Source organism: Microcaecilia unicolor, chromosome 11 (genome assembly GCF_901765095.1).
Source record: "Microcaecilia unicolor chromosome 11, aMicUni1.1, whole genome shotgun sequence".
NCBI lineage: Eukaryota > Metazoa > Chordata > Amphibia > Gymnophiona > Siphonopidae > Microcaecilia > Microcaecilia unicolor.
In genome coordinates this window covers 29,030,947-29,058,172 of record NC_044041.1, presented here as the reverse complement: position 1 = coordinate 29,058,172, position 27,226 = coordinate 29,030,947, and the positions used below count along the sequence as shown (strand labels likewise).

Here is a 27,226-nt window from a genome sequence, read left to right as displayed (position 1 = left end):
CCTTCCCTCCTATCCAAGAGCAGCTGCCCCCTTCTCTCCCTCCCATCCATGAGCAGCTTGCACCCTTCTCACCCTCCCCTCTCAGGTCTAGTGGCCTCTTTGGGGCAGGAAAGACCCTCACCTCCTTCCTGCTTGTTGCTGCTGCTGCCGCTTCTTGAAAATAGCTGCCGAGACTTCAAGTGGTGGCCTCGCAAGACTTCCACAAGTCTCGCCAGCCATTTTCAAGAAGCAACAGTAGCAGGGAGGTCGGCGTCAGCAGGCAGGAAAGAGTGGTGCCCCGAAGAGGCCACTAGACCACCAGGGTGCGCTACAGTAGGCTGAGGGAGGGGGAGGGGAGACGGCAAACTCGTCCGTCCGCCAACCTACCAACCAGCCATCCCAGAAGCCCAGACAATGGGCTGGCTGGAAACAACGCCCGGACCCCCCCCCCCCCCCCCCGACAGTTCCCTGCAAAGGAGGACATCCTCCGGAAAAATCCAGACGTATGGTAACCCTATGTGTAGGCAAGACTGTGATGAGTGGTGCATGTGTGAATAGACTTATACGGTCTGTGCCAGAGCCGGTGGTGGGAGGCAGGGATAGTGCTGGGCAGACTCATACGGTCTGTGCCAGAGCCGGTGGTGGGAGGCAGGGATAGTGCTGGGCAGACTTATACGGTCTGTGCCAGAGCCGGTGGTGGGAGGCAGGGCAGACTTATACGGTCTGTGCCAGAGCCAGTGGTTGGGAGGCGGGGCTGGTGGTTGGGAGGCGGGGATAGTGCTGCGCAGACTTATACGGTCTGTGCCAGAGCCGGTGGTGGGAAGCGGGACTGGTGGTTGGGAGGCGGGGATAGTGCTGGACAGACTTATACGGTCTGTGCCAGAGCCGGTGGTGGGAGGCAGGGCAGACTTATACGGTCTGTGCCAGAGCCAGTGGTTGGGAGGCGGGGATAGTGCTGCGCAGACTTATACGGTCTGTGCCAGAGCCGGTGGTGGGAAGCGGGACTGGTGGTTGGGAGGCGGGGATAGTGCTGGACAGACTTATACGGTCTGTGCCAGAGCCGGTGGTGGGAGGCAGGGCAGACTTATACGGTATGTGCCAGAGCCAGTGGTTGGGAGGCGGGGCTGGTGGTTGGGAGGCGGGGATAGTGCTGCGCAGACTTATACGGTCTGTGCCCTGAAGAGCACAGGTACACATCAAAGTAGGGTATACACAAAAAGCAGCACATATGAGTTTTATCTTGTTGGGCAGACTGGATGGACCATGCAGGTCTTTTTCTGCCGTCATCTACTATGTTACTATGTTATATGTTGTGTGCAAAGGTGATAGGAGGATGTTTTTGAAGCACCTGATCAATACTTTCCAGCCTCTATTTCCCAGAGAAAGCAACAGAGATTTTCATGGACAATTGGTGCCCTGAAAAATTCTAACTAGATGTTCCTAGTTTTGAGAAGTTAAAAAAAACGAAATATTACCGTGACAAACTAACAAAGAAATGCAAGAGAGAGAGAGAGAGAGAAAGAGACCTTGCAATAAGAACAAAAAAGAAATCAACAAAATCCCAATTTTTTTTTTTTTGGGGGGGGGGGAGATATCTTGCACTGTTGCAGCACTAATGGGCGAGTAACAAGCAGAACATCTTCTGCTAACTCGAAGCGTGTGGGCTGTGTTTAGGACGGAACAATGCCCAGAATGCATTTCAGATACAGCAAGGCAATTCAGACGCTTCTTTACAGATTCCTGCTTTGAACAAAGAGGGCAAAGAAAATAATAGTCGATCACAGAGTTCAAAACAAGCTACAAATTTTCTTTTGTGAACGGAACACAGCTTGCACGCTTCGGATCAGCGCTGACTAGCTCAAGATGTGTTTCACTGCTGCAGAACAAGCAACCCCCGAAATCCACAAGGGAAGGCTCTCCCCCAGTACATTGCAAGACCTTGGAGGGGGTTAAACGCGTAAGTACATGCATTTCGCAGGTTCTTTAGCACAAAAGTTACCTAGCACTTTTGGTTGTAGGTTGGTGATCTTAGGAGTAACATCAGGAAATACTTTTTCATGGAGAGGGTGGCGAGGACAAAAAAACAGTGATAGAATTCAAAAACACGTGGGCTAAATGCAGAGGATTCCTTTATAGAAAGAGGCTGGAATCAAAAGCAAAAATTAAACCGGAGAAAATATTTCTTCACCTAGGGCCCTGTTTACTAGCGTTTTTACCGAGCGCTAAAATCAGCATGCACCAAATGCTAGAATTGCCCATTAGGGGCATAATCGAAAGGGACGCCCAAGTTTTCCTGAGGACGTCCTCACAAAATGTCCCAGTGGAGGGGCGGGGAAACTCGTATTACTGAATTATCTAAACAAGATGGACGTCTATCTTTCATTTCGATCTGGGACGCCTTAATCTTGACATTTAGGTCGTCCTTAGAGATGGTCGTCCCTAGACGTGGTCGTTTCTGATTTTCGGCGATAATGGAAACCAAGGACGCCCATCTCAGAAACGACCAAATGCAAGCCCTTTGGACGTGGGAGGAGCCAGCATTCGTAGTGCACTGGTCCCCATGACATGCCAGGACACCAACCGGACACCCTAGGGGCACTGCAGTGGACTTCAGAAAAAGCTCCCAGGTACATAGCTCCCTTACCTTGTGTGCTGAGCCCCCTAACCCCCCCCCCCCCAAACCCACTACCCACAACTGTACACCACTACCATAGCCCTTACGGGTGAAGGGGGCACCTAGATGTGGGTACAGTGGGTTTCTGGTGGGTTTTGGAGGGCTCACATTTACCACCACAAGTGTTACAAGTGGGGGGGGGGGGGGGGGGCCTGGGTCCGCTGAAGTGCACTGCACCCATTAAACCTGCTCCAGGGACCTGCTTACTGCTGTGATGTACCTCAGTATGATATTTGAGGCTGGCACAATATATTTTTAACGTTCTTTTTTTAGGGTGGGAGGGGGTTAGTGACCACTGGGGGAGTAACGGGAGGTAATCCCCAATTCTCTCCGGTGGTCATCTGGTCACTTCGGGCACCTTTTTGTGGCTTGGTCATAAGAAAAACAGGACCAGGTAAAGTTATCCAAGTGCTCGTCAGGGGCGTCCTTTTTTTCCATTATGGGTCGAGGACATCCATGTCTTAGGCACGCCCAAGTCCTGCCTTCGCTACGCCTACGACACGCCCCCGTGAACTTTGGTCATCCCCGCAACGGAAAGCAGTTGTGGACGCCCAAAATCGGCTTTCCATTACGCCGATTTTGGCGACCCTGTGAGAAGGACGCCCATCTTTCTATTTGTGTCGACAAATGGGCGTCCTTCTCTTTCGAAAATGAGCCTGCATATGTTTCTGTGAGTGACTTTATTTTAGCGTGTGCCAACCAGCGTGCGCTAAAAACGCTAGCGCGCCCTTAGTGAAGCTTAATAAACAGGGCCCTAAACATATGATTAACTTCTGGAATTTGTTGCCAGACAATGTGGTAAAAGCAGTTAGCTTAGCAGGGTTTAAAAAAGGTTTGGAACATTTTCTAAAAGAAAAGTCCATAATGCATTATTAAGATGGACTTGGGAAAACTCACTGCTTATTTCTAGGATAAGCGGCACAAAATCTGTTTTTTTTGTTCTGGGATCTTGCCAGGTAGTTGTGATCTGGGTTGGCCACTGTTGGAAACAGGATACTGGGCTTGATGGACCTTCGGTCTATCCCAGTATGGCAACGCTTATGTTCTTACGTTACAACTCTGGCCACCTTGTTGGACCGATTGGACGGACCCCATGTGCAGGTCTTTATCTGCTGTTATTTTCATTTCATTGTTAGTCTAAGCCAAAAATAACAACAAGTCACCTTATGTCTTCCCCTCCTAAAAAGCTTTGTCTGCAGTGTGGCACTTGCAAAAAGATTTTCAAAACCAGAGATAAACAACAAAGATGGTGTTCCCAAATCCCACCCTTTATCTGAGTTTTTCCCCATCGGTTGAGGTCTGGGAGGGGCTGGCAGGAATACTCCTGGATCACAGAAATATCATATAAATATCTAACCAGGCAGACATGACCACACAAAAAGCAGTCCTATCTTATATACAGGCACTGCCACTGGCACCCACTAAGAACCCAGCTGGTGCCGGCTTTAAAACCGCTGACTGTCATGGGCTCAGTATCACCCAGATACTTTCCAGCAGTTCTCTTTCACATTAACTTTGCAGCTGACATCAGGAGAGTCCAACAGGGACCCTGACAGAGTTTTTTTTTTTTTTTGGTGGGAGGGTTCTTATTCAGGTTTAGGCCCAGGTAAGTGTGTATTCTTAGTCAGGGCCGGCCCAAGGCAAGATGCCACCTGAGGCGGAGCTTAGATGTTGCCCCCCCCCCCCCCCGGCCATTCTACCTAGTCACAGTGATTTTTCAAACCCGGCAGCGATTCCCATACGCTGCCCTGCTGCTGCCAGCATCCACCTCTTCCCTTTACTGCGGCTGCCTGAGCGAAACAGGAAGTTACCTCAGGCGGAGCGGGTGCTGGTGGTGGCAGGGCAGTGTATGGAAATCGCTGCTGCTACCAGGTTTGGAAAGTCATTGAGATGCCGGTCCTGATCCTAGTAACAAGGCTCCATTAGACTGCATGGCTTTTAAGGCTTTTCGTCAAGGTGCACCTTCCTATCTGTCATTATTGACTGTTCCTTATTCTCCAGCGCGGGTACTGCGTTCTATTAACCACCATCGTTTGGTTCTACCAGGGCCCCGCAGGACTCAAATGGAGATAACTCATCAAGGTGCCCTCTTCTTTGCACTCTCTTATTTTTGGAATAATATGCTCTTATGGTACATAGTGAACTTAAAGAAATTTAAATATTTACTTAAAGCCTGGCTGTTTCAAAAGGCTTACGAATATGTGATGTCCAGCATAAAAGGTGTTAACACCTGATTGTGGGGGGTTTTATTTTTGGTTGCGTACGTTTCTTGTATGCTTGTTTTCTTTCCTACAATTTATCGGAGATCCTTTTCTTAATTTTTCTTTGTTTGTTAACCGCTTTGCCCTGTTCGTCAGATAAATCAGTATATCAAGTATTGAATCTGTCAAACATTCAGCTGGAGGTCCGTGGGACCCCCCTGGACCCTCCCCCAAAAGACAAGGCCCTGGTGGCCTAGTGCCCCCCCAAGCTCCCCCCAGACAGCGACACGGAAGACTGAAGGTCCGATGGACCTCTAGGTCTTCTAACCCCCTCTACACAAAAAGTGTACCCCCACCAGCCGTCTAACGGCCCCCTCACCCCCCCCCCCCCCCGATACCTTGTAGTAGTGGAGGAGGTAGCGCCTGCATTTACTTTTGATCATCGAGGGGGGAGTAGCACCCATCACAATGGTGACACCAATTGACAAGACTCAGGTTGGAGAAGCTTCAGAGAGGGAGCCACACAGTCCGTTGCTCCTTGCCAAGGTCAACCACTGCACTAGGTGAGTTTGGGAGTGGTTTACAAAGTTAGGGGAAACTCCAGGTAGTTTTGACTGAAGGCTCATAGCACTGTAAGCTCGGAGGCTGCATCTGATTATGCTGGAAGCCCAAAGGGGGAGGAGGAGGAGGAGGAAACTGCTGGACTGAAAAATGAAGTGAATCAATGTGGTCATGTGTTAACTCTAGGTTGGGAAGACACGTTGAGTTGGCAGAAGTGTGACTACAGGTTGGAGGAACATCAATAAACATGTTTCTCATACAAAATTATAGAATTATCAAAAATAACTGTTACCAAAATAAGCCATAAGCCCTTCCGATGCATCTGCTGATATAAAGGTACATGTGACCACATTCGGCTACGTCCGAGATTAATAGTTTCATTCGACAAGGCAGAACAGGGTATAACTGCGGCTCTGGTTTTCAGGATACCCACAATTAATACTCAGAAAACATCTCCTACCAACCTTCTTACCCTCCATGCTCGTCCCAACTTCTCCCTTATCGTCCCACCTCCTTACCTAGCCCTATCCTTTCTCTCACACCTCTTCTATCCCACTTACTCCTTGTTCATTTGTCCTATCACATACCTCCTTTGTTGATTCTGATACTATAGATTGTATTCTCTTGTTACTATGTAAGCCACATTGAGCCTGCGATGAGCGGGAAAGCGCGGGGTACAAATGTAATGAATAAATAAATATTCGTGAAATAGGTTTGCATGCATCTAAACCTGGACAGCTTGGACATCCTGACAAGCAGACTGGAGTCATGTATACCAGCTGTTTTTATCATCAATAACAAGGTAGCACTCAAAACGTATCAACAAAAACTATAGCACCAGTGTACTCTTGGTCAAGAGAGCATTGAGGTTCAAAGAAATCACAAGACTACTACTACTACTACTACTACTTAACATTTCTAGAGCGCTACTAGGGTTACGCAGCGCTGTACAATTTAACAAAGAGAGACAGTCCCTGCTCAAAGAGCTTACAATCTAATAGACAAGTGAACGGTCGGTCCGATAGGGGCAGTCAAATTGGGGCAGTCTGGATTCACTGAACGGTAAGGGTTAGGTGCCGAACGCAGCATTGAAGAGGTGGGCTTTAAGCAAAGACTTGAAGACGGGCAGGGAGGGGGCTTGGCGTAAGGGTTCAGGAAGGTTGTTCCAAGCATAGGGTGAGGCGAGGCAGAATGAGCGGAGCCTGGAGTTGGCGGTGGTGGAGAAGGGCACTGAGAGGAGGGATTTATCCTGTGAACGGAGGTTACGGGCGGGAACGTAAGGGGAGATGAGGGTAGAGAGGTAGTGAGGGGCAGCAGACTGAGTGCATTTGTAGGTAAGAAGGAGAAGCTTGAATTGAATGCGGTATCCGATCGGAAGCCAGTGAAGTGACCTGAGGAGAGGGGTGATATGAGTATATCGGTTCTGGCGGAATATGAGACGTGCAGCAGAGTTCTGAACAGACTGAAGGGGGGATAGATGGCTAAGTGGGAGGCCGGTGAGGAGTAAGTTGCAGTAGTCCAGGCAAGAGGTAATGAGAGCGTGGACGAGAGTTCGGGTGGTGTGTTCAGAGAGGAAAGGGCGAATTTTGCTGATGTTAAAGAGGAAGAAGCGACAGGTCTTGGCTATCTGCTGGATATGCGCAGAGAAGGAGAGAGAGGAGTCAAAGATGACTCCGAGGTTGCGGGCAGATGAGACGGGGAGGATGAGGGTGTTATCAACTGAGATAGAAAGTGGAGGAAGAGGAGAAGTGGGTTTTGGTGGAAAGACGATAAGCTCGGTCTTGGACATGTTCAGTTTCAGGTGGCGGTTGGACATCCAGGCAGCAATGTCGGATAAGCAGGCCGATACCTTTGCCTGGGTCTCCACGGTGATGTCTGGTGTGGAGAGATACAGTTGGGTGTCATCAGCATAGAGATGATATTGGAAACCATGAGATGAGATCAGGGAGCCCAGGGAAGAGGTGTAGATTGAGAAGAGAAGGGGTCCAAGGACCGATCCCTGGGGAACACCAACAGATAAGGGGATGGGGGTGGAGGAAGATCCATGAGAGTGAACTTTGAAGGTGCGGTGGGAGAGATAGGAGGAGAACCAGGAGAGGACAGAGCCCTGGAACCCAAATGAGGACAGTGTGGCAAGAAGTAAGTCATGATTGACAGTGTCAAAAGCGGTGGATAGATCCAGGAGGATGAGGATGGAGTAGTGGCCTCTGGATTTGGCAAGGAACAGGTCATTACAGACTTTAGAAAGTGCTGTTTCTGTCGAGTGAAGAGGGCGAAAACCGGATTGAAGCGGATCAAGGATGGCATGAGAGGAGAGAAAATCAAGGCAGCGGCTGTGGACTGCGCGCTCAAGTGTCTTGGAGAGGAAGGGTAGGAGGGAGATGGGGCGGTAGTTGGAGGGACAGGTAGGGTCTAGTGATGGTTTTTTGAGGAGTGGCGTAACTACAGCATGCTTGAAGGTGTCGGGGACAGTTGCAGTGGAGAGAGAGAGGTTGAGGATATGACAGATGGAGGGGGTGATAGTAGGAGAGATGGTGTTAAGTAAGTTGGTGGGGATGGGATCAGAGGAACAAGTGGTGCATTTTGAGGAGGAAAGAAGGCAGGCAGTTTCTAGAGCGCTACTAGGGTTACTCAGCGCTGTACAATTTAACAAAGAGAGACAGTCCCTGCTCAAAGAGCTTACAATCTAATAGATAAGAGTGAGACAAATATAGGACAATCAAGCCATTGTGACATCACTGATGAGGCTGGCTCTCAGGCATTGGTGGAATGAGGCATTATGACATCACAATCTCAGCTCTGGTTAAATCACTGCTATTTGTAATACTACTACTACTACTTAACATTTCTAGAGCGCTACTAGGGTTACGCAGCGCTGTACAGTTTAACAAAGAAGGACAATCCCTGCTCAAAGGAGCTTACAATATAAAGGACGAAACGTCAAGTTGGGGCAGTCTAGATTTCTTGAATAGAGGTATGGTGGTTAGGTGCCGAAGGTGACATTGAAGAGGTGGGCTTTGAGTAAGGATTTGAAGATGGGCGGGGGGGGGGGGGGGGGGGGACTGGCGTATGGGCTCAAGGAGTTTATTCCAAGCATGGGGTGAGGCGAGGCAGAAAGGGCGGAGCCTGGAGTTGGCGGTGGCGGAGAAGGGTACTGAAAGGAGGAGCAGCTAAGGTAGCAAGCCAGTCTCCTGCTCACCACCCCCCCAACACCCACCCCCCTACATCAACCTTTTAAAATAACCAACCTATTTCAGTTCCAGGATAAAAGTTCTAATGAAGCAAGCTAAGCCCCTGGGTTGGGTACATTAAAATGATTTCAAAAAACTCTACTTAGAGAGAGAGTCTTGCTTGCTTAGCTACTTGTTACTGTGATGATCAAACCTAGGAGGTAATTCTCTTTCCTCAGCATATGTGCATCTCAACATGTTACTGCATGCCAAAAAAAAAACCCACCAACTGCCCAAACAGACATTTATCTACTTCCACAGTTCCCAACACAGCCAGACTGCAAAAGCAGAAAATAATGCAAAATCTAATCACAAATCTGTTCATTCTGCAGACCCATAAAGGTCACTGGCCCCTTGCTTCCATCCCGTGCCGCACACGTCAAGTCAGGATGCGGCTGACTTGCCAGGATGTGATTCAATGTCCTGTTTTTGAACACTGAACACAGCCAGCAGCTTACACACCAGAATCTTCAACTGACCTCAAACGCTGCAAGAAGACCGAGACAAGAGAGCATATTAAACTGCGCTCTGTTGAAGAATTAATCTTAAGAGGGCACAAGAACAAAGGTCATAGAAGCGTCGTTACGGAAGGCAGAGCCAAGTTTTTTTTTCCCCCAAAAAGACTTGCTGGCTTATTATGTTAGAATGAAGTTTCCCTCAGTTCTTTAACCGACAAGTTTCATGAGTCAGTGCGAGTCAGATTCATACCCAGAAAGCTCACACGAAAGGAACAAGCTTCATTCTTCAGTGGGTTTTTTTTTTTCATTTTTAATTCACATATGTGGAGGAGTGGCCTAGTGGTTAGGGTGGTGGACTTTGGTCCTGGGGAACTGAGGAACTGAGTTCGATTCCCACTTCAGGCACAGGCAGCTCCATGTGACTCTGGCCAAGTCACTTAACCCTCCATTGCCCCATGTAAGCCGCATTGAGCCTGCCATGAGTGGGAAAGCGCAGGGTACAAATGTAACAAAAATAAAATAGATACTATTGGAGATTCTACATGGAATGTTGCTAGAATGTTGCTACTATTGGAGATTCTACATGGAATGTTGCTACTATTGGAGATTCTACATGGAATGTTGCTACTATTGGAGATTCTACATGGAATGTTGCTATTCCACTAGCAACATTCCATGTAGAAGGCTGCGCAGGCTTCTGTTTCTGTGAGTCTGATATCCTGCACGTGCAGGACGTCAGACTCACAGAAGCAGAAGCCTGCGCGGCCACATTGGTGATCCATGTAGAATCTCAAATAGTAGCAAGAGTGGAGGAGTGGCCTAGTAGTTAGGGTGGTGAACTCTGGTCCTGGAGACCTGAGTTCGATTCCCAATTCAGGCACAGGCAGCTCCTTGTGACTCTGGGCAAGTCACTTAACCCTCCATTGCCCCATGTAAGCGCATTGAGCCTGCCATGAGTGGGAAAGCGCGGGGTACAAATGTAACAAAAATATATATATAGAAATTCAAGCGGTTTTGTCTTCGCAAGTGACAAAGACATTCCGCAACTTCTGCCGCTCAGACATGACCAATTTCCCCAAAGACAAGACAAGACAGAACTCTATGAGCTCAGTGAGAGAAAACCAAGTCCACCAGACAGAAATCAAGCGCTGACGATTTCTTAACACACACGAAGTACACACTAGGTAGTCTCCTACTTTCCACCCCACTGGCTTGACAGGAGCAGATCTGGACATCTAAAACCACACTGGGGCCAAGAGTTCCCTTTGGCAGAACTGGAGGAGCCTAGATTCTCGGGGTGACACGCTCAGAGTTCGGCTTGATGGTGGCGATCCATAGCATTTCGATTCATAGGAGGTTTTCCTACAAGCCTTTGTCCAGACAAGACAACATAACCACAAAAAAAAATTATATATATCCTATATAATAAAACACACCTCCAACGTTCTGAAGCCAAGAAAGTGAAGCCTTCAAGCCTTGAAGCATTCCTGCAACTTTCCGGAACTACGGGTCGTCAATTGAGGAGATGGAGCCTTACACAGCGCACCAATGCTTCAAGGCTTGAAGGCTTCACTTTCTCACACACACACACTCACTCTCTGTCTCTCACATACACTCTCTCTCACACACTCTTTCTCTCACACACAGACTCACACTCTCTCTCTCTCTCTCTCTCTCTCTCTCTCTCTGACACAAACACACACACACACTCTGTCTGTCTGTCTGTCTCTCATTCTCTCTCACATACACACTCCACCTCTCACCCACACATTCTCTCTCAAACATACACCGAGGAAAGGGGGACATGGAACACGCTGGGGAGGAGAGGGAGGGGGCATGGAACTCAAAGGGAAGGGGGGGCCAAGAACTCAGAGGGGAGGAGAGAGAAGGAGGGAGGAGAGAGAGGGAGGGAAGAGAGGAGAGAGGGAGGGGGGCCTGGAACTCGGAGCCTCACACACACACACTCTCTGTCTCTCACATACACACTCTAGCTCTCTCTCTCTCTCTCTCACACACACACATACACTCTCTCTCTGACACAAACACACACACACTCTGTCTGTCTCTCTCTCACTCATTCTCTCTCTCACTCACACACACACACACTCCATCTCTCACACACACCATCTCTCTCTCTCTCACTCACTCATTCTCTCTCTCTCTCAAACATACACACTCCATCTCTCTCTCTCTCTCACTCATTCTCTCTCTCTCTCAAACATACACACTCCATCTCTCACACACACCATCTCTCTCTCAAACATATACACTCCAAGGAAAACCTTGCTAGCACCCATTTCATTTGTATCAGAAACAGGCCTGTTTTACTAGTGTAGATAGATAGATAGATAGATAGATAGATAGATAGATAGATAGATAGATAGATAGATAGATAGATAGATAGATAGATAGATAGATAGATAGATAGATAGATAGATAGATCATTCTGGGGTTGGGTGGAGTGAGGGGGACCGCTGAAAATGCATGCAAAAGAGACTGAAACAAAGACACGTAAAACTCTTTCTCTTGTAAATCATAACTGGCTGCACAATGGATTGATGAACAATCCCTTGCAACATTGGAGCAAGGGCTAACATCATCTTCTGCTCTCTCGTTCCAGAGCATGCACAACGCCAATGCCTGACTGCCACCTTCTGGAATACATTTGCACTAAAGCTAATCAGGATCTTACAAGCTGCAAAAAAAACGACAACATTTAGACCAAAAAAAAAAAAAAAAGCTGGGACAATCAAGTAGTACACACCCACTCATAATTCTGCAAACCAAACAACCCACAACCAGTATAAACAAGCAAAGCAATGACTGTTTATTCTAGCCCTCTAGCTTCAGACTTTGCATGAAGGCAGCCCTGCTGCACATCCTGCCTCCCTGATGAGATATTTGCATGACAGCTGTCAAGGGTTAAGGATCCCTGCAGACAGAACAATCTGAGGCTTTAGGATTTACTGCCAAATGGGATTACTTTCATTTTCTTGTGCCCAAGAGCCAGACATTCATTTTCTTTCTCTAATGATTAGCACATGCTAAACGCTGCCACCCATAGGAAAATGCAGGCGAATCAAATGTTTAGCATGTGCTAAAAAACGCTAGCACAGCTTAGTCAACAGGGCCCTAAGCAAGGCACTTTGCTTATTTATTAGGATTTAAATACATTCACCTATGGTGTGCACAGCAAGATTAAGTCCACCATAAGCAATAGGCAATTATAGAATGATTTTCTACCTGGGAGATACAAGGAGCCACAGGTGTACAGTGCACCCATGGTCTCTTTCATGGCACAAATCCATAGAAAAATATGGACCACTTACCTTTAAATCTAGTAATAAGGCGTACCCCAGAGCAAGAGATTCCCCTTAAGCATAGGCGTAGACTGGGTGGGGGGGGGCGAGGGGGGGCCCAAACGACGACGAGGCGCCGCCGCGCCATTAGTTTAAAAAAAAAAACACATGCAGGCACGCGCTCCTCTCCATCCGCTTGGCTTCCCTGCCCTCTCTGTCTGCGTCCCGCCTTCCACTGACGTCAGAGGAAGGCGGGACGCAGACAGAGAGGGCAGGGAAGCCAAGCGGACGGAGAGGAGCGTGTCCGTCTACCCCTCTCTCTTCCTCCCTCCCTCCGGCGCAGGCAGCAGTCTTTTCCAGCGTTCCTGGCAGCGGTAGCGATGTACACGCTGCCTTCGGCTCTGCCCCAAAGCCTTCTCTTCAAGTTCCTGTTCTCGCATAGGTGGGAACAGGAACTTGAAGAGAAGGCTTCCGGGCAGACCGAAGGCAGCGTGTACATCGCTACCGCTGCCAGGAACGCTGAAAAAGCTGAAGACTGTTGCCTGCGCCGGAGGGAGGGAGGAAGAGAGGGGGTAAACGGAGTCACCATCTTGGACCTCGTGGGGGGTGGGGAGCAGAGGGAAGATGGATGGTACTGGGAGGGGTGGGGAGCAGAGGGATGGACCAGGAGATGGATGGGATTGGGAGAGGTCAGGCACAGCAGAGGGAAGGAGCAGAAGATGGATGGGACGGAGGGATGGTGAGCAGAGGGAAGGAACAGAAGATGGATGGGACTGGGAGGGGTGGGGAGCAGAGGGAAGGAGCAAGAGATGGATGGGACTGGGAGGGGTGGGGAGCAGAAGGAAGGAGCAAGAGATGGATGGGACTGCGAGGGGTGGGGAGCAGAGGGAAGGAGCAAGAGATGGATGGGACTGCGAGGGGTGGGGAGCAGAGGGAAGCCTACTGGAAAGAAGACACTGAATAAAACAGAAGACACTGGGACCAAAGCGAATAGAAAAACTAAATGATCAGACAACAAAGGTAGATAAAAGTATTTTATTCATAATTTATTAATTGAAATGTGTCAGCTTTTTGAAATGTGCATCTGTGATATTTTGCCTGTAAATTTCAATTCCTTCCTCCACATTAGCATATTCATTTGCATATGTATATATGCAAATGATATGCTAATATGCTCCGCCCATTCTTTGCCCCCCCAAATGAAACAATCAAACTACGCCTATGCCCTTAAGCAAGGGAGGGGGGAGAGCAAACAGGTCTTCCAACCAGGACCCACTGTACCCAAAAGTACTTATCCTATGCGGGAAACTTACCGCAGCTAAAAATGCCTTTCCGTGAGGCACGCTCAGGCGTCCCGCGGTAATTTTGGGATCAGCTTGTGCTACCCACGCACTAAACACAATATCATCTAGGAAACGGCCATTTTCAAAGAAAAAAGAGAAGATGTTTTTCTGGTTTGAAAATGGTCACTTTCACGACTCGATTTTTGGACGTTTTCTGCAAACCATCCAAAGCTGGATTTAGACGTCATATCAGTAATAAATAGAAATAAGTCAAAACACAGAAAAGAAAATAAGATGATACCTTTTTTTATTGGACTAAACTTAGTACATTTTTTGATTAGCTTTCGAAGGAAACCCTTCTTTTCTGATCTGAAGAAGGGCTGCCTTCGAAAGCTAATCAAAAAATGTATTTAGTCCAATAAAGAAGGCATCGTCCTATTTTCTTTTCTCTGTTTCGGTTTATTTGTATTCATTACCTTTAAAAGCAGACTAACACGGCTACTGCACTACTTTACTCAAGACGTCATATCGAAAATGCCCCTTCACGTCCCACATCTATATTTCTTAGAACGTGAACTGTGAATTCAAAGCATGCGCTGGACATCCCCAATGCTAAACCAAAACAGTGGGATCGTTTATCATTTATTCATTTACTAGACCGTCACTTATTACAAAAGTAAGTCAGAACGGTTTACAATGTGTAATATAACATTAAAATATAACGTTAAAATACTATAAAACATACTTTGAAATCCATTTATGATAGGAAAGCACAGCAAACCAGTCAATTAAACAATTCATACGAATTACTTAAGCTAAAATCATAATCATAAAAACATTTAATAAAATCTGAAAAAAAGTAAAAAGAAAAGAAAAGTATATTCTCTTTTTTTTTTCTTCAACCTTTGTTTCCCCTTTTCTCCTATTCTCACCCTATCGTGCCACAGTGTGTCACAGGACTCAACAAAGAACATCCTTAGAACATAAGCCAGAAACCTGGGGGAGAGAGGGGGCACCTGAGAGGACCACAATCTCTGCAGGACTACCAAAGATCACAAAGCGACCACCACAGAGCAAATAAGGAAAAGAATGACGGCTCACCTGAGGTTTATCTTGCGATCTTCATCATTGCCAAGCTCCTGCAATGGAAAGAGAACAAGTCAGTCATAAAACATCTCCACCATGCTCCATGTACATCAACCGCATAGATGGGAGTTTTTGGGGGGGGCGGGGGTTAGATTTGTAGGTAAAGCCAAGGACCAGAGCCCAGATTCCAATGCACGATACTTGTTAACTTGCTAATGGAACAGTCACCAAGTCTCCGAACCTCTTCCAGACCAGTGGTTTTCAACTCAGTCCTCAGGGAGCACTTGGCCAGTCGGGTTTTCAGGATACTCACAATGAATATGCATGAGAAAGATTTGCATGCTAATATCTCATGCAAGTTCATTGTGGGTATCCTGAAAACCCGACAGGCCAGGTGGTCCCTGAGGAATGGGTTGAAAACCGCTGGTCTAGACGATACCAATTAGCTCTACTGTAAACACTCTCTGAGGCCAGCATGAAGCCTTTTACAAAATACTTATAGAGACAGCCAAAGATATCCGTGTTCACGGTGAGCACACAAAGCTGCTGGTGATTTTATAACCATAGTCCCCAAAAAACAATCCATGTTTACAGATCAAGAACTTATCGGCGTTAAGTAGTCAGCATTAAGTAGTGTCATTTGCACACATATGTGGCAGTTTTATAATGGAATCTTCCAGTTCCACTTCCAATCTGGCAGCCCCAGGGCTGTCTTGGAGATTCTATGGAATCTTAGTGGAGATTGGGTGGCGATGCTGGTATTTGGAGAATAAAACCGGTGCAGGGCGGACTTCTACGGTCTGTGCCCTGATCATGACTGAATAGATATGGAGAGGCTGGAGTGTAAATTTTAAGGGGCTTCGACATTAGCTTCAGAACATTTAGTACAGGAACAGTGCTGGGCAGACTTTTACGGTCTGTGCCCCAGAGGCGTACCTAGGTGGAGCCACGGGGGCATGGGACCCCACAGATTTAGAGCTGGCCCCCCTGCTTCCCCCCCCCCACGCCGCCGCTGCCACCCCTCCCCTGCCACATTCGATCACCCCCTCCCGCCGCCAACCCTCCCCTGCCACCGCCGTCAGGTACCTTTGCTGGCGGGGGTCCCCAACCCCTGCCAGCTGAAGTCTTCTTCATCGCTGGTTTACAGCGCATTGATCTGGATTCTGATTCTGTGCAGGATATCAGGACTCACAGAAACAGAATCCAGATCAGCGAACGCGCCAGACTCGGAGACCGGCGCTGAAGGGGACTTTGGCTGGCGTGGGCTGGGGACCCCCGCCAGCAAAGGTACCTGCCGGTGGCGGGGGAGGGTTAGCGGTGGTGGGAGGGGGGAGTCGAAAAGGACAGAGGAGGGGCGGTGGCGCCGGGGGGAGGGGGGCTAAAATGTGCCCCCTCACTTCGGGCTCTAGGACCCCCCCCTCCCGCCAAAGTCCGGCTACGCCCCTGCTGTGCCCTGAGAAAGCCAGGGACAAATCAAACTCGGGTATACATATAAAGTATCACATACCATGTAAAATGAGTTTATCTTGTTGGGCAGACTGGATGGACCGTACAGGTCTTTATCTGCCGTCATTTACTATGTTACTATGTTGTATCAGTGGTGTATTTATACAATGTGCGTGTGTTGTGTGCGTACCTCCTGTCAGACTCGGGCCCTCCACCTGTACCTTAAAATCATCTCTGCTGCAGTGTACGTCTGGGCAGCAGCAGCGGCACTCATAGGCTGCCTGCAGCCTGCACCCGGACTTCCTCTCTGAACCATCCCGCTCCTTCTGATGCAACTTCCTGTTTTGAGAAGGGTGGGATGCTTGAGAATAAGTCCTAGTGCAGGCCACAGGCAGCCTTTTATTTATTTGTTTGTTACATTTGTATCCCACATTTTCCCACCTATTTTGCAGGCTCAATGTGGCTTACATAGTACCGTAAAGGCGTTCGCCAAGTCCGGTAGAGAAACAAATACATGGTGACGTTGTGGTCGATTAAGGTTCAGGCACAATGGGGATCGAAGAGAGGAGAGGTTATACAGTGTCCATTACGAGCTTTGGTTTTGCTGTGTTGCAGAGTGTAGGCGTTTATGTTGGGTCAGTAGGGTATGCCTTTTTGAACAGGTTGGTTTTTAGTGATTTCCTGAAGTTTAGATGGTCGTAGGTTGTTTTCACAGCTTTTGGCAGTGAGTTCCATAGTTGTGTGCTTACATAGGAGAAGCTGGATGCGTAGGTTGCTTTGTATTTGAGTCCTTTGCAGTTTGGGTAGTGGAGGTTTAGGTATGTTCGTGATGATCTGGTTGTGTTTCTGGTTGGTAGATCTATGAGGTCTGTCATGTAGCCTGGGACTTCGCCGCAGATAATTTTGTGGACTGCCCTGGCAAAGACTGCAGCAAAGATGATTTTAAGGTACCGGAGGTCATGTAGAAGAAAAGGGGGGGGGCAAGGAAACACACCCACCTATAAAAAAATGGTTTCTATGTAGCAAACTTTATAAATGTATCTACATGACAACAGGGGAAGAAAAGAGCTGTCCTTAGAAAGTCAAACTCTGTTGTGAGGTTAAACAACACAATAATACTAAGATGCAGACAGCAATCAAGCAGCAAGAGGGGTGCTATCCAGTCTTTTACAGCGAGTGTCATTTGTATGATTATCTCCCAGTTGGCGACAGATTATATGTGTGTGCTCGATGCAAAGAGCTCTTAGCTCTCAGAGAACGAGTCCATTCTCTTGAAGACTCGGAGGAGCTGAGGGAGACAGAGGTAAATAGAGGAGGCCTACAGGGACATCGTAGAGAAGTTCCACTTCCAGTCTGGCAGCCCCTGTACTGTCTTGGAGGAGGGAGGTCTTGAAGGAGAGCATCACCCTGGTGAAGTAACATAGTAACATCGTAGATGACGGCAGAAAAAGACCTGCGCGGTCCATCCAGTCTGCCCAACAAGATAACTCATATGTGCTACTTTTTGTGTATACCCTACTTTGATTTGTACCTGTGCTCTTCAGGGCACAGACCGTATAAGTCTGCCCAGCACGATCCCCGGCTCCCAACCACCGGCTCTGGCACAGACCGTATAAGTCTGCCCAGCTCTATCCTCGCCTCCCAATCACCAGCCCCGCCTCCCAGCCACCAGCTCTGGCACAGACCGTACAAGTCTGCCCAGCACTATTCCCGCCTCCCAACCACCAGTCCCGCTTCCCACCACCGGCTCTGGCACAGGCCGTATAAGTCTTCCCAGCACTATCCCCGCCTCCCTACCACCAGCCCCGCCTCCCGATCTTGACTAAGCTCCTAAGGATCCATTCCTTCAGCACAGGATTCCTTTATGCTTATCCCACGCATGTTTGAATTCCGTTACCGTTTTCATTTCCACCACCTCCCGCGGGAGGGCATTCCAAGCATCCACCACTCTCTCCGTGAAAAAATACAGGAAGTAATCCTGTAGCCAGAGCCTGCCCACCAGGGGATCAAATATTCTCTCACAATGAGGATGTGCCTCCAGGAGCTTCTACCCAGGAGGGAAGGGTTAGGACAGCTGTTGTAGTTCGTGATCAATCATTAGGCATATAGATAGCTGGGAGGCTGGTGGTGGTCATGAGGACTGCCTGGTGTGAGAGTGGTGTACCTCACTTGTCACCTAGATAAGATTTTAGATAGTGCTGGACCCAAGAGGCAGGCAGAGCTCTGCAGTCTCAATGCACTGTTCAGACTACAGTGCAAGGATTAGGGATTTAGATTTGTTAGGAACTGGACAACATTCTGAGGAAGGGGGGGGTGCCTGTTTCGAAAGGATGAGCTCCAACTTAACTGGGATGGAACCAGGCTGCTGTCACTAACACTTAAAAAAGAGATAGAACAGATTTTAAACTAAAATGGAGGGGGGGAGCTGACAGTCACTCAGGAGCGCAGGGTTCTGTGTGGAGTATCCTTGAAAGATACTATTGAAACAGGATCTTTAGAGAATTCCAATAGAGAGGTTTCAATAATGGTGAAAGAAAGCCAGGAGTGTTTAATGGGAGAACAGAGTAAAGGAGGCAAATTATCCCCTTCAATTTCAAAGCAGCTTGTACATACTAGGAAACAGCACAATTTAAAGTATCTATATACAATTGCTAGAAGACTAAAAAATAAGATGGGAAAGTTGGGAGTATATTGCACTAAATGAAGAGGTAGATACAGGCATCTCAGAGACCTGGTGGAAGGAGGACAATCAGTGGGACACTGTGTTAGGGTACAAAATTATATCGCAATGGTAGGATCAAATTGGAGGGGGGGTTACACTGTATGTTAAAGGAGGGAAATGATAGCAGCATGGAATCCTTGTAGCTAGAAATTCCATGTGTGAAGGTTATCAACAGAAATCAAACCAAATAAAACATGGAAAAGAAAATAAGATGATACCTTTTTTATTGGACATAACTTAATACATTTCTTGATTAGCTTTCGAAGGTTGCCCTTCTTCCTCAGATCGGAAATAAGCAAATGTGCTAGCTGACAGTGTATATAAGTGAAAACATTCAAGCATTACTATGACAGTAAAATAGATACCATTGGAGATTCTACATGGAATGTTGCTACTATTGGAGATTCTACATGGAATGCTGCTATTCCACTAGCAACATTCCATGTTGAAGGCTGCGCAGGCTTCTGTTTCTGTGAGTCTGACGTCCTGCACGTACGTGCAGGACGTCAGACTCACAGAAGCAGAAGCCTGTGCGGCCACATTGGTGATCCGCATGGGCCGACTTCTACATGGAATGTTGCTAGTGGAATAGCAACATTCCATGTAGAATCTATAGAAATCAAACCAAATAAAACATGGAAAAGAAAATAAGATGATACCTTTTTTATTGGACATAACTTAATACATTTCTTGATTAGCTTTCGAAGGTTGCCCTTCTTCCTCAGATCGGAAATAAGCAAATGTGGTAGCAGATAGTATATATAAGAGAAACATCAAAGAATTACTTTGACAGTCTGACAGAGTGGGAGGATGGGGGTACACATGGGGTAACTAGTGAGGTAATTAAATTCGCCGATGACACAAAATTATTCAGGGTCGTCAAGTCGCAGGAGGAATGTGAACGATTACAGGAGGACCTTGCGAGACTGGGAGAATGGGCGTGCAAGTGGCAGATGAAGTTCAATGTTGACAAGTGCAAAGTGATGCATGTGGGTAAGAGGAACCCGAATTATAGCTACGTCTTGCAAGGTTCCGCGTTAGGAGTTACGGATCAAGAAAGGGATCTGGGTGTCGTCGTCGATGATACGCTGAAACCTTCTGCTCAGTGTGCTGCTGCGGCTAGGAAAGCGAATAGAATGTTGGGTGTTATTAGGAAGGGTATGGAGTCCAGGTGTGCGGATGTTATAATGCTGTTGTATCGCTCCATGGTGCGACCGCACCTGGAGTATTGTGTTCAGTACTGGTCTCCGTATCTCAAAAAAGATATAGTAGAATTGGAAAAGGTACAGCGAAGGGCGACGAAAATGATAGTGGGGATGGGACGACTTTCCTATGAAGAGAGGCTGAGAAGGCTAGGGCTTTTCAGCTTGGAGAAGAGACGGCTGAGGGGAGATATGATAGAAGTGTATAAAATAATGAGTGGAATGGATCGGGTGGATGTGAAGCGACTGTTCACGCTATCCAAAATACTAGGACTAGAGGGCATGAGTTGAAGCTACAGTGTGGTAAATTTAAAACGAATCGGAGAAAATTTTTCTTCACCCAACGTGTAATTAGACTCTGGAATTCGTTGCCGGAGAACGTGGTACGGGCGGTTAGCTTGACGGAGTTTAAAAAGGGGTTAGATAGATTCCTAAAGGACAAGTCCATAGACCGCTATTAAATGGACTTGGAAAAATTCCGCATTTTTAGGTATAACTTGTCTGGAATGTTTTTACGTTTGGGGAGCGTGCCAGGTGCCCTTGACCTGGATTGGCCACTGTCGGTGACAGGATGCTGGGCTAGATGGACCTTTGGTCTTTCCCAGTATGGCACTACTTATGTACTTATGTACTTATATTCTAACAGGATGGTGTGGGAAGGTGAGAGGAGGGTGATAGAGAAATAAACAGAGAAATACAACTTTATGGCTTATAATGGGCTAGAAAACCCAGATCCTTATTAAGTCCCGTCTGTTGGGTGTCAAAATAATCAATCATTCTGACTTCAAAGGTCTTACGTTCTTGTATTGTTTTAAAGTTACCTTTCAGGATTCTTACTGTGAAATCACTGGTACAGTGTTCTGGTCTTGTAAAGTGTTGGCCCACAGGGGTGGGGGCCTGACTGGCACCGGCTATTTTCATGTGATGTCTGTGCAGATTGAATGAAAACAGTATACTGGTAAGGCTGTACTACCATCCACCGGGACAGAACAAACAGACAAATGAACAATGTTTACAGAAATTAGGAAAACTGGGCAACAATATAATAATGGGTGATTTCAATTACCCCAATATTGACTAGATAAATGCTACATCAAGGAGTGCTAGAGAGGTAAAATTCTTATAAATGACAGCTTCTTGGAGCAACTGGTCCAAGAACCGACAAGAGCGGGAGCGCTACAAGATCTAGTCCTTAGTGGAATGCAGGGCACGGTAGGAGAAGTAACGGTGTTGGATCTGCTGGGAAAGTGATCATAACATGATCAAATTTGAGCTGATATCTGAAGTGTAATCACTAATGAAACCTACTGTAGCAGCATTTAATTTTCGAAAGGATGACTATGACAAAATGAGGAAAACGGTTAAAAAAAAGCTGAAAGGGTCAGCCGCAAAGGTTAGGACTTTAAATCGGGCATGTACATTGTTTAAAAATACCATTGTGAAAGCACAGACCAAATGTATTCCATGTATTAACAAAGGTGGAAAGAAGAGTAATTGACTGCCACCATGGTTAAAAGGTGAAGTGAAAGAGGCTATTAAAGCCAAAAGAGCATCCTTCACAGAATGGAAAAAAGATCCAAATGAAGAAAATAAGAAGCAACACAAGCAGTGTCAAGCTAGATGCAAAGAACTAATAAAGAAGGCTAAAAGAAAACATGAAGAAAAACTTACCGTGGAGACAAAACTCATAATAACACCTTTCTCAGGTAGATCACAAGCAGAAAACCTGTGAGGGAATTCGTGGGACCGTTACATCAATGAAGGAGTAAAGGGGCACTCAAGGAGAACAAGGCAAACGCAGACAGACTGAATTAATTCTTTGCTTTGGTCTTTATGAAAGAAGACGTAAGAGATCTATATGTACCGGAAATAGTTTTCAAGGGTGACAATGCAGAGGAACTGAAAGAAATCTCTGTGAACCTGGAAGACATACTGAGGCTAAAGCTGACAAGTTAAAGAGTGCTAAATCACCTAGACCAGATGGCATACACCCCAAGGTACTGAAAGAACTCAAACATGAAATTGCTGACCTGTTAATGATCTGTAACCTGTCATTAAAATCATCCGTAGTACCTGAAGATTGGAGGGTGGCCAACATAACGTCAATTTTTTTTTAACGGTTCCAGGGGTAAGGGTGGTGGACTTTGGTCCTGGGGAACTGAGTTCGATTCCCAGCACAGGCAGCTCCTTGTGACTCTGAGCAAGTCACTTAACCCTCCATTGCTCCATGTAAGCCGCATTGCGCCTGCCATGAGTGGGAAAGTGTGGGGTACAAATGTAACAAAAATTAAAATAAAATAAAAATAATCCAGGAAATTACAGACTGGTAAGCCTGACTTCAGTGCCAGGCAAAATAGTGGAAACTATTATAAAGAATAAAATCATGGAACACATAGACAAACATGGTTTAATGGGGCAGGGTCAGCATGGGTCCAGACTGGGGAAGCCTTGCCTTACCAATTTGCTTAAATTCTTTGAGGCATAAATAAACATGTGAATAAAGGTAAGCCGGTTGATGTAGTGTATCTAATTTTCAGAAAGCTTTTGGACAAAGTTCCCCATGAGAGACTCCTGAGAAAAATAAAAGGCCATGGCATAGGAGGCAACGGCCTTCTTTGGATTAGTAATTGGTTACTGGACAGAAAGCAGAGGGTAGGGTTATAATGGCCATTTCTCAAGTCAAGTAGTATCAAGCTCCTTGAATTTATGCACTGGCAAGTGACCAGGGTGCCAGATTTTCAAGACACCAAACAGGACAAAGAGCCTGTTCCTGTTTACTTAAGGACCAGTTGTATGTGCTGCTTCAAAGAGGCGCCCTGTGGTACTATGGCAGGGTTCGCCAATGGTGGCCCCCCCAGAGACCTCTTGGATGGCCCAAGTTGGCCTTGTTTGTTTTTCTACTACTCTGCCTCTCTACCCAGGCTCAGGACAGAAATGGGAAAGCGGATGGTGGGGGGAGGCGAGCAGCATACTTGAAGGACAAGACATTTCTCAACAGATCAAAGAGAATGGCATTTGGAAACGTTCACAACTTTGAGGACACCCCTCTATGAAGTTTGAAGGTGGGATGGATGATTGACACACACACACACCAGTCAGGAATATGGTGGGCCAAGCATGGGAAGATATTTGGTGGCTCTCCTTAAGCTCATATGCATCTAAAGCAGCCCCGGCGACCACACTCCAGGATCTCTGACCACCCCCCTCCCTAGGATCTGCTGTTGCCTTATGAGCACCAAAATCTTACATCAGGCCCCGATTGTGACTGTGATTAAACATTGAAAGAGCAACATGGCATATGTCAGTGGAGTGTGGGTAAATGTGATCACCACCTGCACAAGGGGCTTCTTGCTCCTGTCTTATTACTGTAGGAACAGGGGAGTCACTGTGTCTGTCCCTCTTCCCCTAGCTTACTCCTGGTGCAGCGCTTCCCCCACTGTGCAACATGGGGCTGAAGGGAGTTGCTGCGAGCGGAGGAAGCCGGGCAAGGAGCCGCTCACCCCTGCACGGAGCCCGGACGCAGTCACGGCTCTCCTGGAAGCGGATGCTTCCTTTTATTCCTCCTTCCTGGAGGCCCGCAGCGGAAACGGCTCCAGCCCCGTCTTTTCCCCTGCCCCGGGAGCGGCTTACCTCGCTGGTGCTGGCGGAGGAGGCAGCGCTGGGAGTAGGGGAGCGCTGCAGCGTCACCAGAGCCATGGCTGGAGGAGGCCGCCGCCGGGCTCGCGCTGCTGCAGAGCTGCTGGCGGTGCACGCGCGCTCCGGGCCCGGGTTCTATTCGCTTCCTTTTTCAGGGCCGGAGGGCGCGAGCCGCCTCGCGCTGCCACTGCTGCTGCTTCTCCAGGGCTGCCCGCAGCCCTAGCGGGAATGAGGGGTGGGGAGAGCTCTCGCTGCCTCTGTGATGCCCTGGTGGTGGTGAGATTCCTCTGCTACTGGGGGATCTCTCTGTTGAAACAAATCAGGTAGAAGCGGACCAACCCCCCCCCCCCCCCCCCCCCTCTCTCCTCAGCATCTCCCCCTCCCCGGGCCAGGAAGTAGAACCCAGCGCAGCATTTGCAATTTTGCAGCCGTGCAATCTTTCAGCTGCCGGCTAGCCTGCTGTCAAATCTTCACTTTGTTATCCAGATGGTCAGAATAATAATACTAATGCATGGTGATGCATTTTATGATGGCAAAAAATAAAGACTGAAATACTGCATCCTAATTCTTTTTAAACTGAAGTCCGTCTTTAGCAATGGAAAATTCAGTGATACTATTTTTTTTTCCTTTTTAAAGAGAACGTTTGAGTTTTCCTTTCAAGATGTTCCAAAAAGTTTCAAGTACTATAAAGCGAGGGCTGGCCTTATTTACTTTGACAAATGTTTAGTCAAATGTCTTCCACTGTCTGGCTAATTAAATTATACTTTTGATCTTTGGAGAATGCACATTGTTATTATGATGATGATGAAAACAGGAAGTACCCGTGATAAAAGGTTTCATGCTTTATTAAACAGTGACACCTGCTGGGCAAAACCTGACAAAGGAACTAGAAAAGATTTAGAACAATGGTGTTGACTTTGCACGAGATAAAATTGCCTATTTGCATAATAAAACGAAAACAAATTATTTTCTCGTTTGTAAGATTCTTCTAGATTTCATCAAATGTTGGAAAACATCCATAAATTCTGGCAGAATTTGAAGAAAATTTTTAAATCTTTAAAGACAACATCCCTCTTTCGTTTTGGTTTTGTCCAGGCAATTTCCTCTTTTCAGTAAGGTCCTACAAACAGTCAGAACAAGCCTATGTGTTGGGCTATTGTATCATGAGCCTTCAGTCAGGTATCGTGCATGGTTATAGGGAGGCTTTTCTTATATTTTATAGTCCACTCTCAACTACACACCCTGTTTTTGCAGTGATAGTACTGGTGTAGGAGCCACCAGCCAAATTTCTTCTGAACCTGATAACATGGGCACTGCAGGATCCCCAGCTACTTCTGCCTCATAGGACAAAATCTTGGCTTAGGTACTGACTCATGATCTCTCATGTTACACTATGCAACCTTGCCAACAAGCTGGCAAGCTTGAGCTCCCTATGGCATGGCTGATAGTCAAAGGCAGTCATCCGGTTAGCAGGTGCTGCTAACCAGATAAGTGCCAGTGTGAGGAATATTCATGGTACTAACTGAGTGGAGGAGTAACCTAATGTAGTTCCCTGTACCTCTGAGCAAGTCACCTAACCCTCCATTGCCCTGAAACAAAAACACCTTAGATTGTGAGCCCACTAGGAATGGAGAAAGTATCTGCATAATGTGTACAAAGCTGCGTAGGTCAGTAGCACTACAGAAATTATAAGTAGTAGCACTGGTAATATACAGTGCATCTGTTCACGCTTTCCAAAAATACTAGAACTAGGGGGCATGCGATGAAGCTACAATGTAGTAAATTTAAAACTAATTGGAGAAAATGTTTCTTCACTCAACGTGTAATTAAACTCTGGAATTTGTTGCCAGAGAATGTGGTAAAGGCGGTTAGCTTAGCGGAGTTTAAAAAAAAAGGTTTGGACGGCTTCCTAGACCATTATTAAATGGACTTGGGGAAAATCCACTAATTCTGGGATAAGCAGTATAAAATGTTTTGTACTTTTGGGGGATCTTGCCAGGTATTTGTGACCTGGATTGTTGGAAACAGGATGCTGGGCTCGATGGACCTTTGGTCTTTCCCAGTATGGCAATACTTATGTACTTATAATGTTTTCTTTAATGTTTGCTATGGAATTTAGAAGTATAGCCTGCTTCTGAAGAAGCCGTGAGTGAAAGGATTATGCAGCATTTTGGTGATATATGGATCTAGGGCCAAATTCTGTAAATGATGTCTAAAATCTGGATGTGTCTGGAAAAAGCACGTAGTGTTATTTTATATAACGCGCCTAAATTTAGGCGCATTGTATAGAATAGCGCATAAGGCCAGGGAACGCGCCTACATTTAGGCACAGCCTTTTATGCCACTGAAATCCTGGCATAAATACCCATGCCTAAATGTAGGTACGTTCCCCTGAATTCTATAACAACATGCTTAATTTTGAGTAACGCCCCGCGACAAAAATGATAAAGGCGATGGGACGACTTCCCTATGAGGAAAGGCTAAAGCGGCTAGGGCTCTTCAGCTTGGAGAAAAGGCGACGGAGGGGAGATATGATAGAGGTCTATAAAATAATGAGTGGAATTGAACGGGTAGATGTGAAGCATCTGTTTATGCTTTCCAAAAATACTAGGACTAGGGGGCATGCGATGAAGCTACAATGTAGTAAATTTAAAACGAATCGGAGAAAATTTTTCTTCACTCAACGTGTAGTTAAACTCTGGAATTCGTTGCCAGAGAATGTGGTAAATGCGGTTAGCTTAGCGGAGTTTTAAAAAAAGGTTTGGATGGCTTCCTAAAAGAAAAGTCCATAGACCATTATTAAATGGACTTGGGGAAAATCCACTATTTCTGGGATAAGCAGTATAAAATGTTTTGTACATTTTTGGGATCTTGCCGGGTATTTGTGACCTGGATTGGCCACTGTTGGAAACAGGATGCTGGACTCGATGGACCTTTGGTCTGTCCCAGTATGGCAATACTTATGTACTTATGGCACGCCCACTCTGCTCCCATGGCTGCACCCTCTTTTCAGCTATGCATGTTAGAATTTACGCCTGCCTCTTTTTAGAATACGCCTAAAAAGAAGCACTCATAAATTCCATTTATTGCCAATTAACAATGATAATTGGTTGTTATCAGCCAGTTAGCATCACTGATTGGTTTGTTACTCAAGTAACACATGTAAATTGGGCATGCGTCCAATTTAATGTGTGCAACTCGCCGCACCTTATGTAGAATCCAGGGGTTAATGGGTGATTTCTTCTTTTTGGGAGCAGCAAATACCACGGAATAATGATGGACTTCACTCTTTATAAGATAAGCTGTTTTTGAACTATGGATTATTATAGAGTTGAATGAATTTCTTAAGTTGCAGCGATGGTCTAACAAGTTGTCAGTCGCCATTCGTGACATTGTGAGCACAAAATACATTTTATATAATTATTTAAAAAAATGTTGTGTGTGTTTAC

General features: G+C 46.7%; 1 protein-coding gene across 1 annotated transcript in view; it reads right to left on the bottom strand.

The window, feature by feature from the left end:
- The window catches only part of SSH1 (slingshot protein phosphatase 1), a 120,121-nt gene extending 95,323 nt beyond the window's left edge, over positions 1-24,798 (bottom strand). Inside the window, exons 1-2 of the mRNA XM_030217277.1 lie at positions 23,772-24,798; positions 14,787-14,824 (exon numbers count right to left, since the gene is read on the bottom strand). Coding sequence (XP_030073137.1) covers positions 14,787-14,824; positions 23,772-23,837 — 104 coding nt within the window. The 5' untranslated portion in view covers positions 23,838-24,798. The remainder of the gene's footprint in view (positions 1-14,786; positions 14,825-23,771) is intronic.
- Between the last annotated feature and the right edge of the window lie 2,428 nt (positions 24,799-27,226).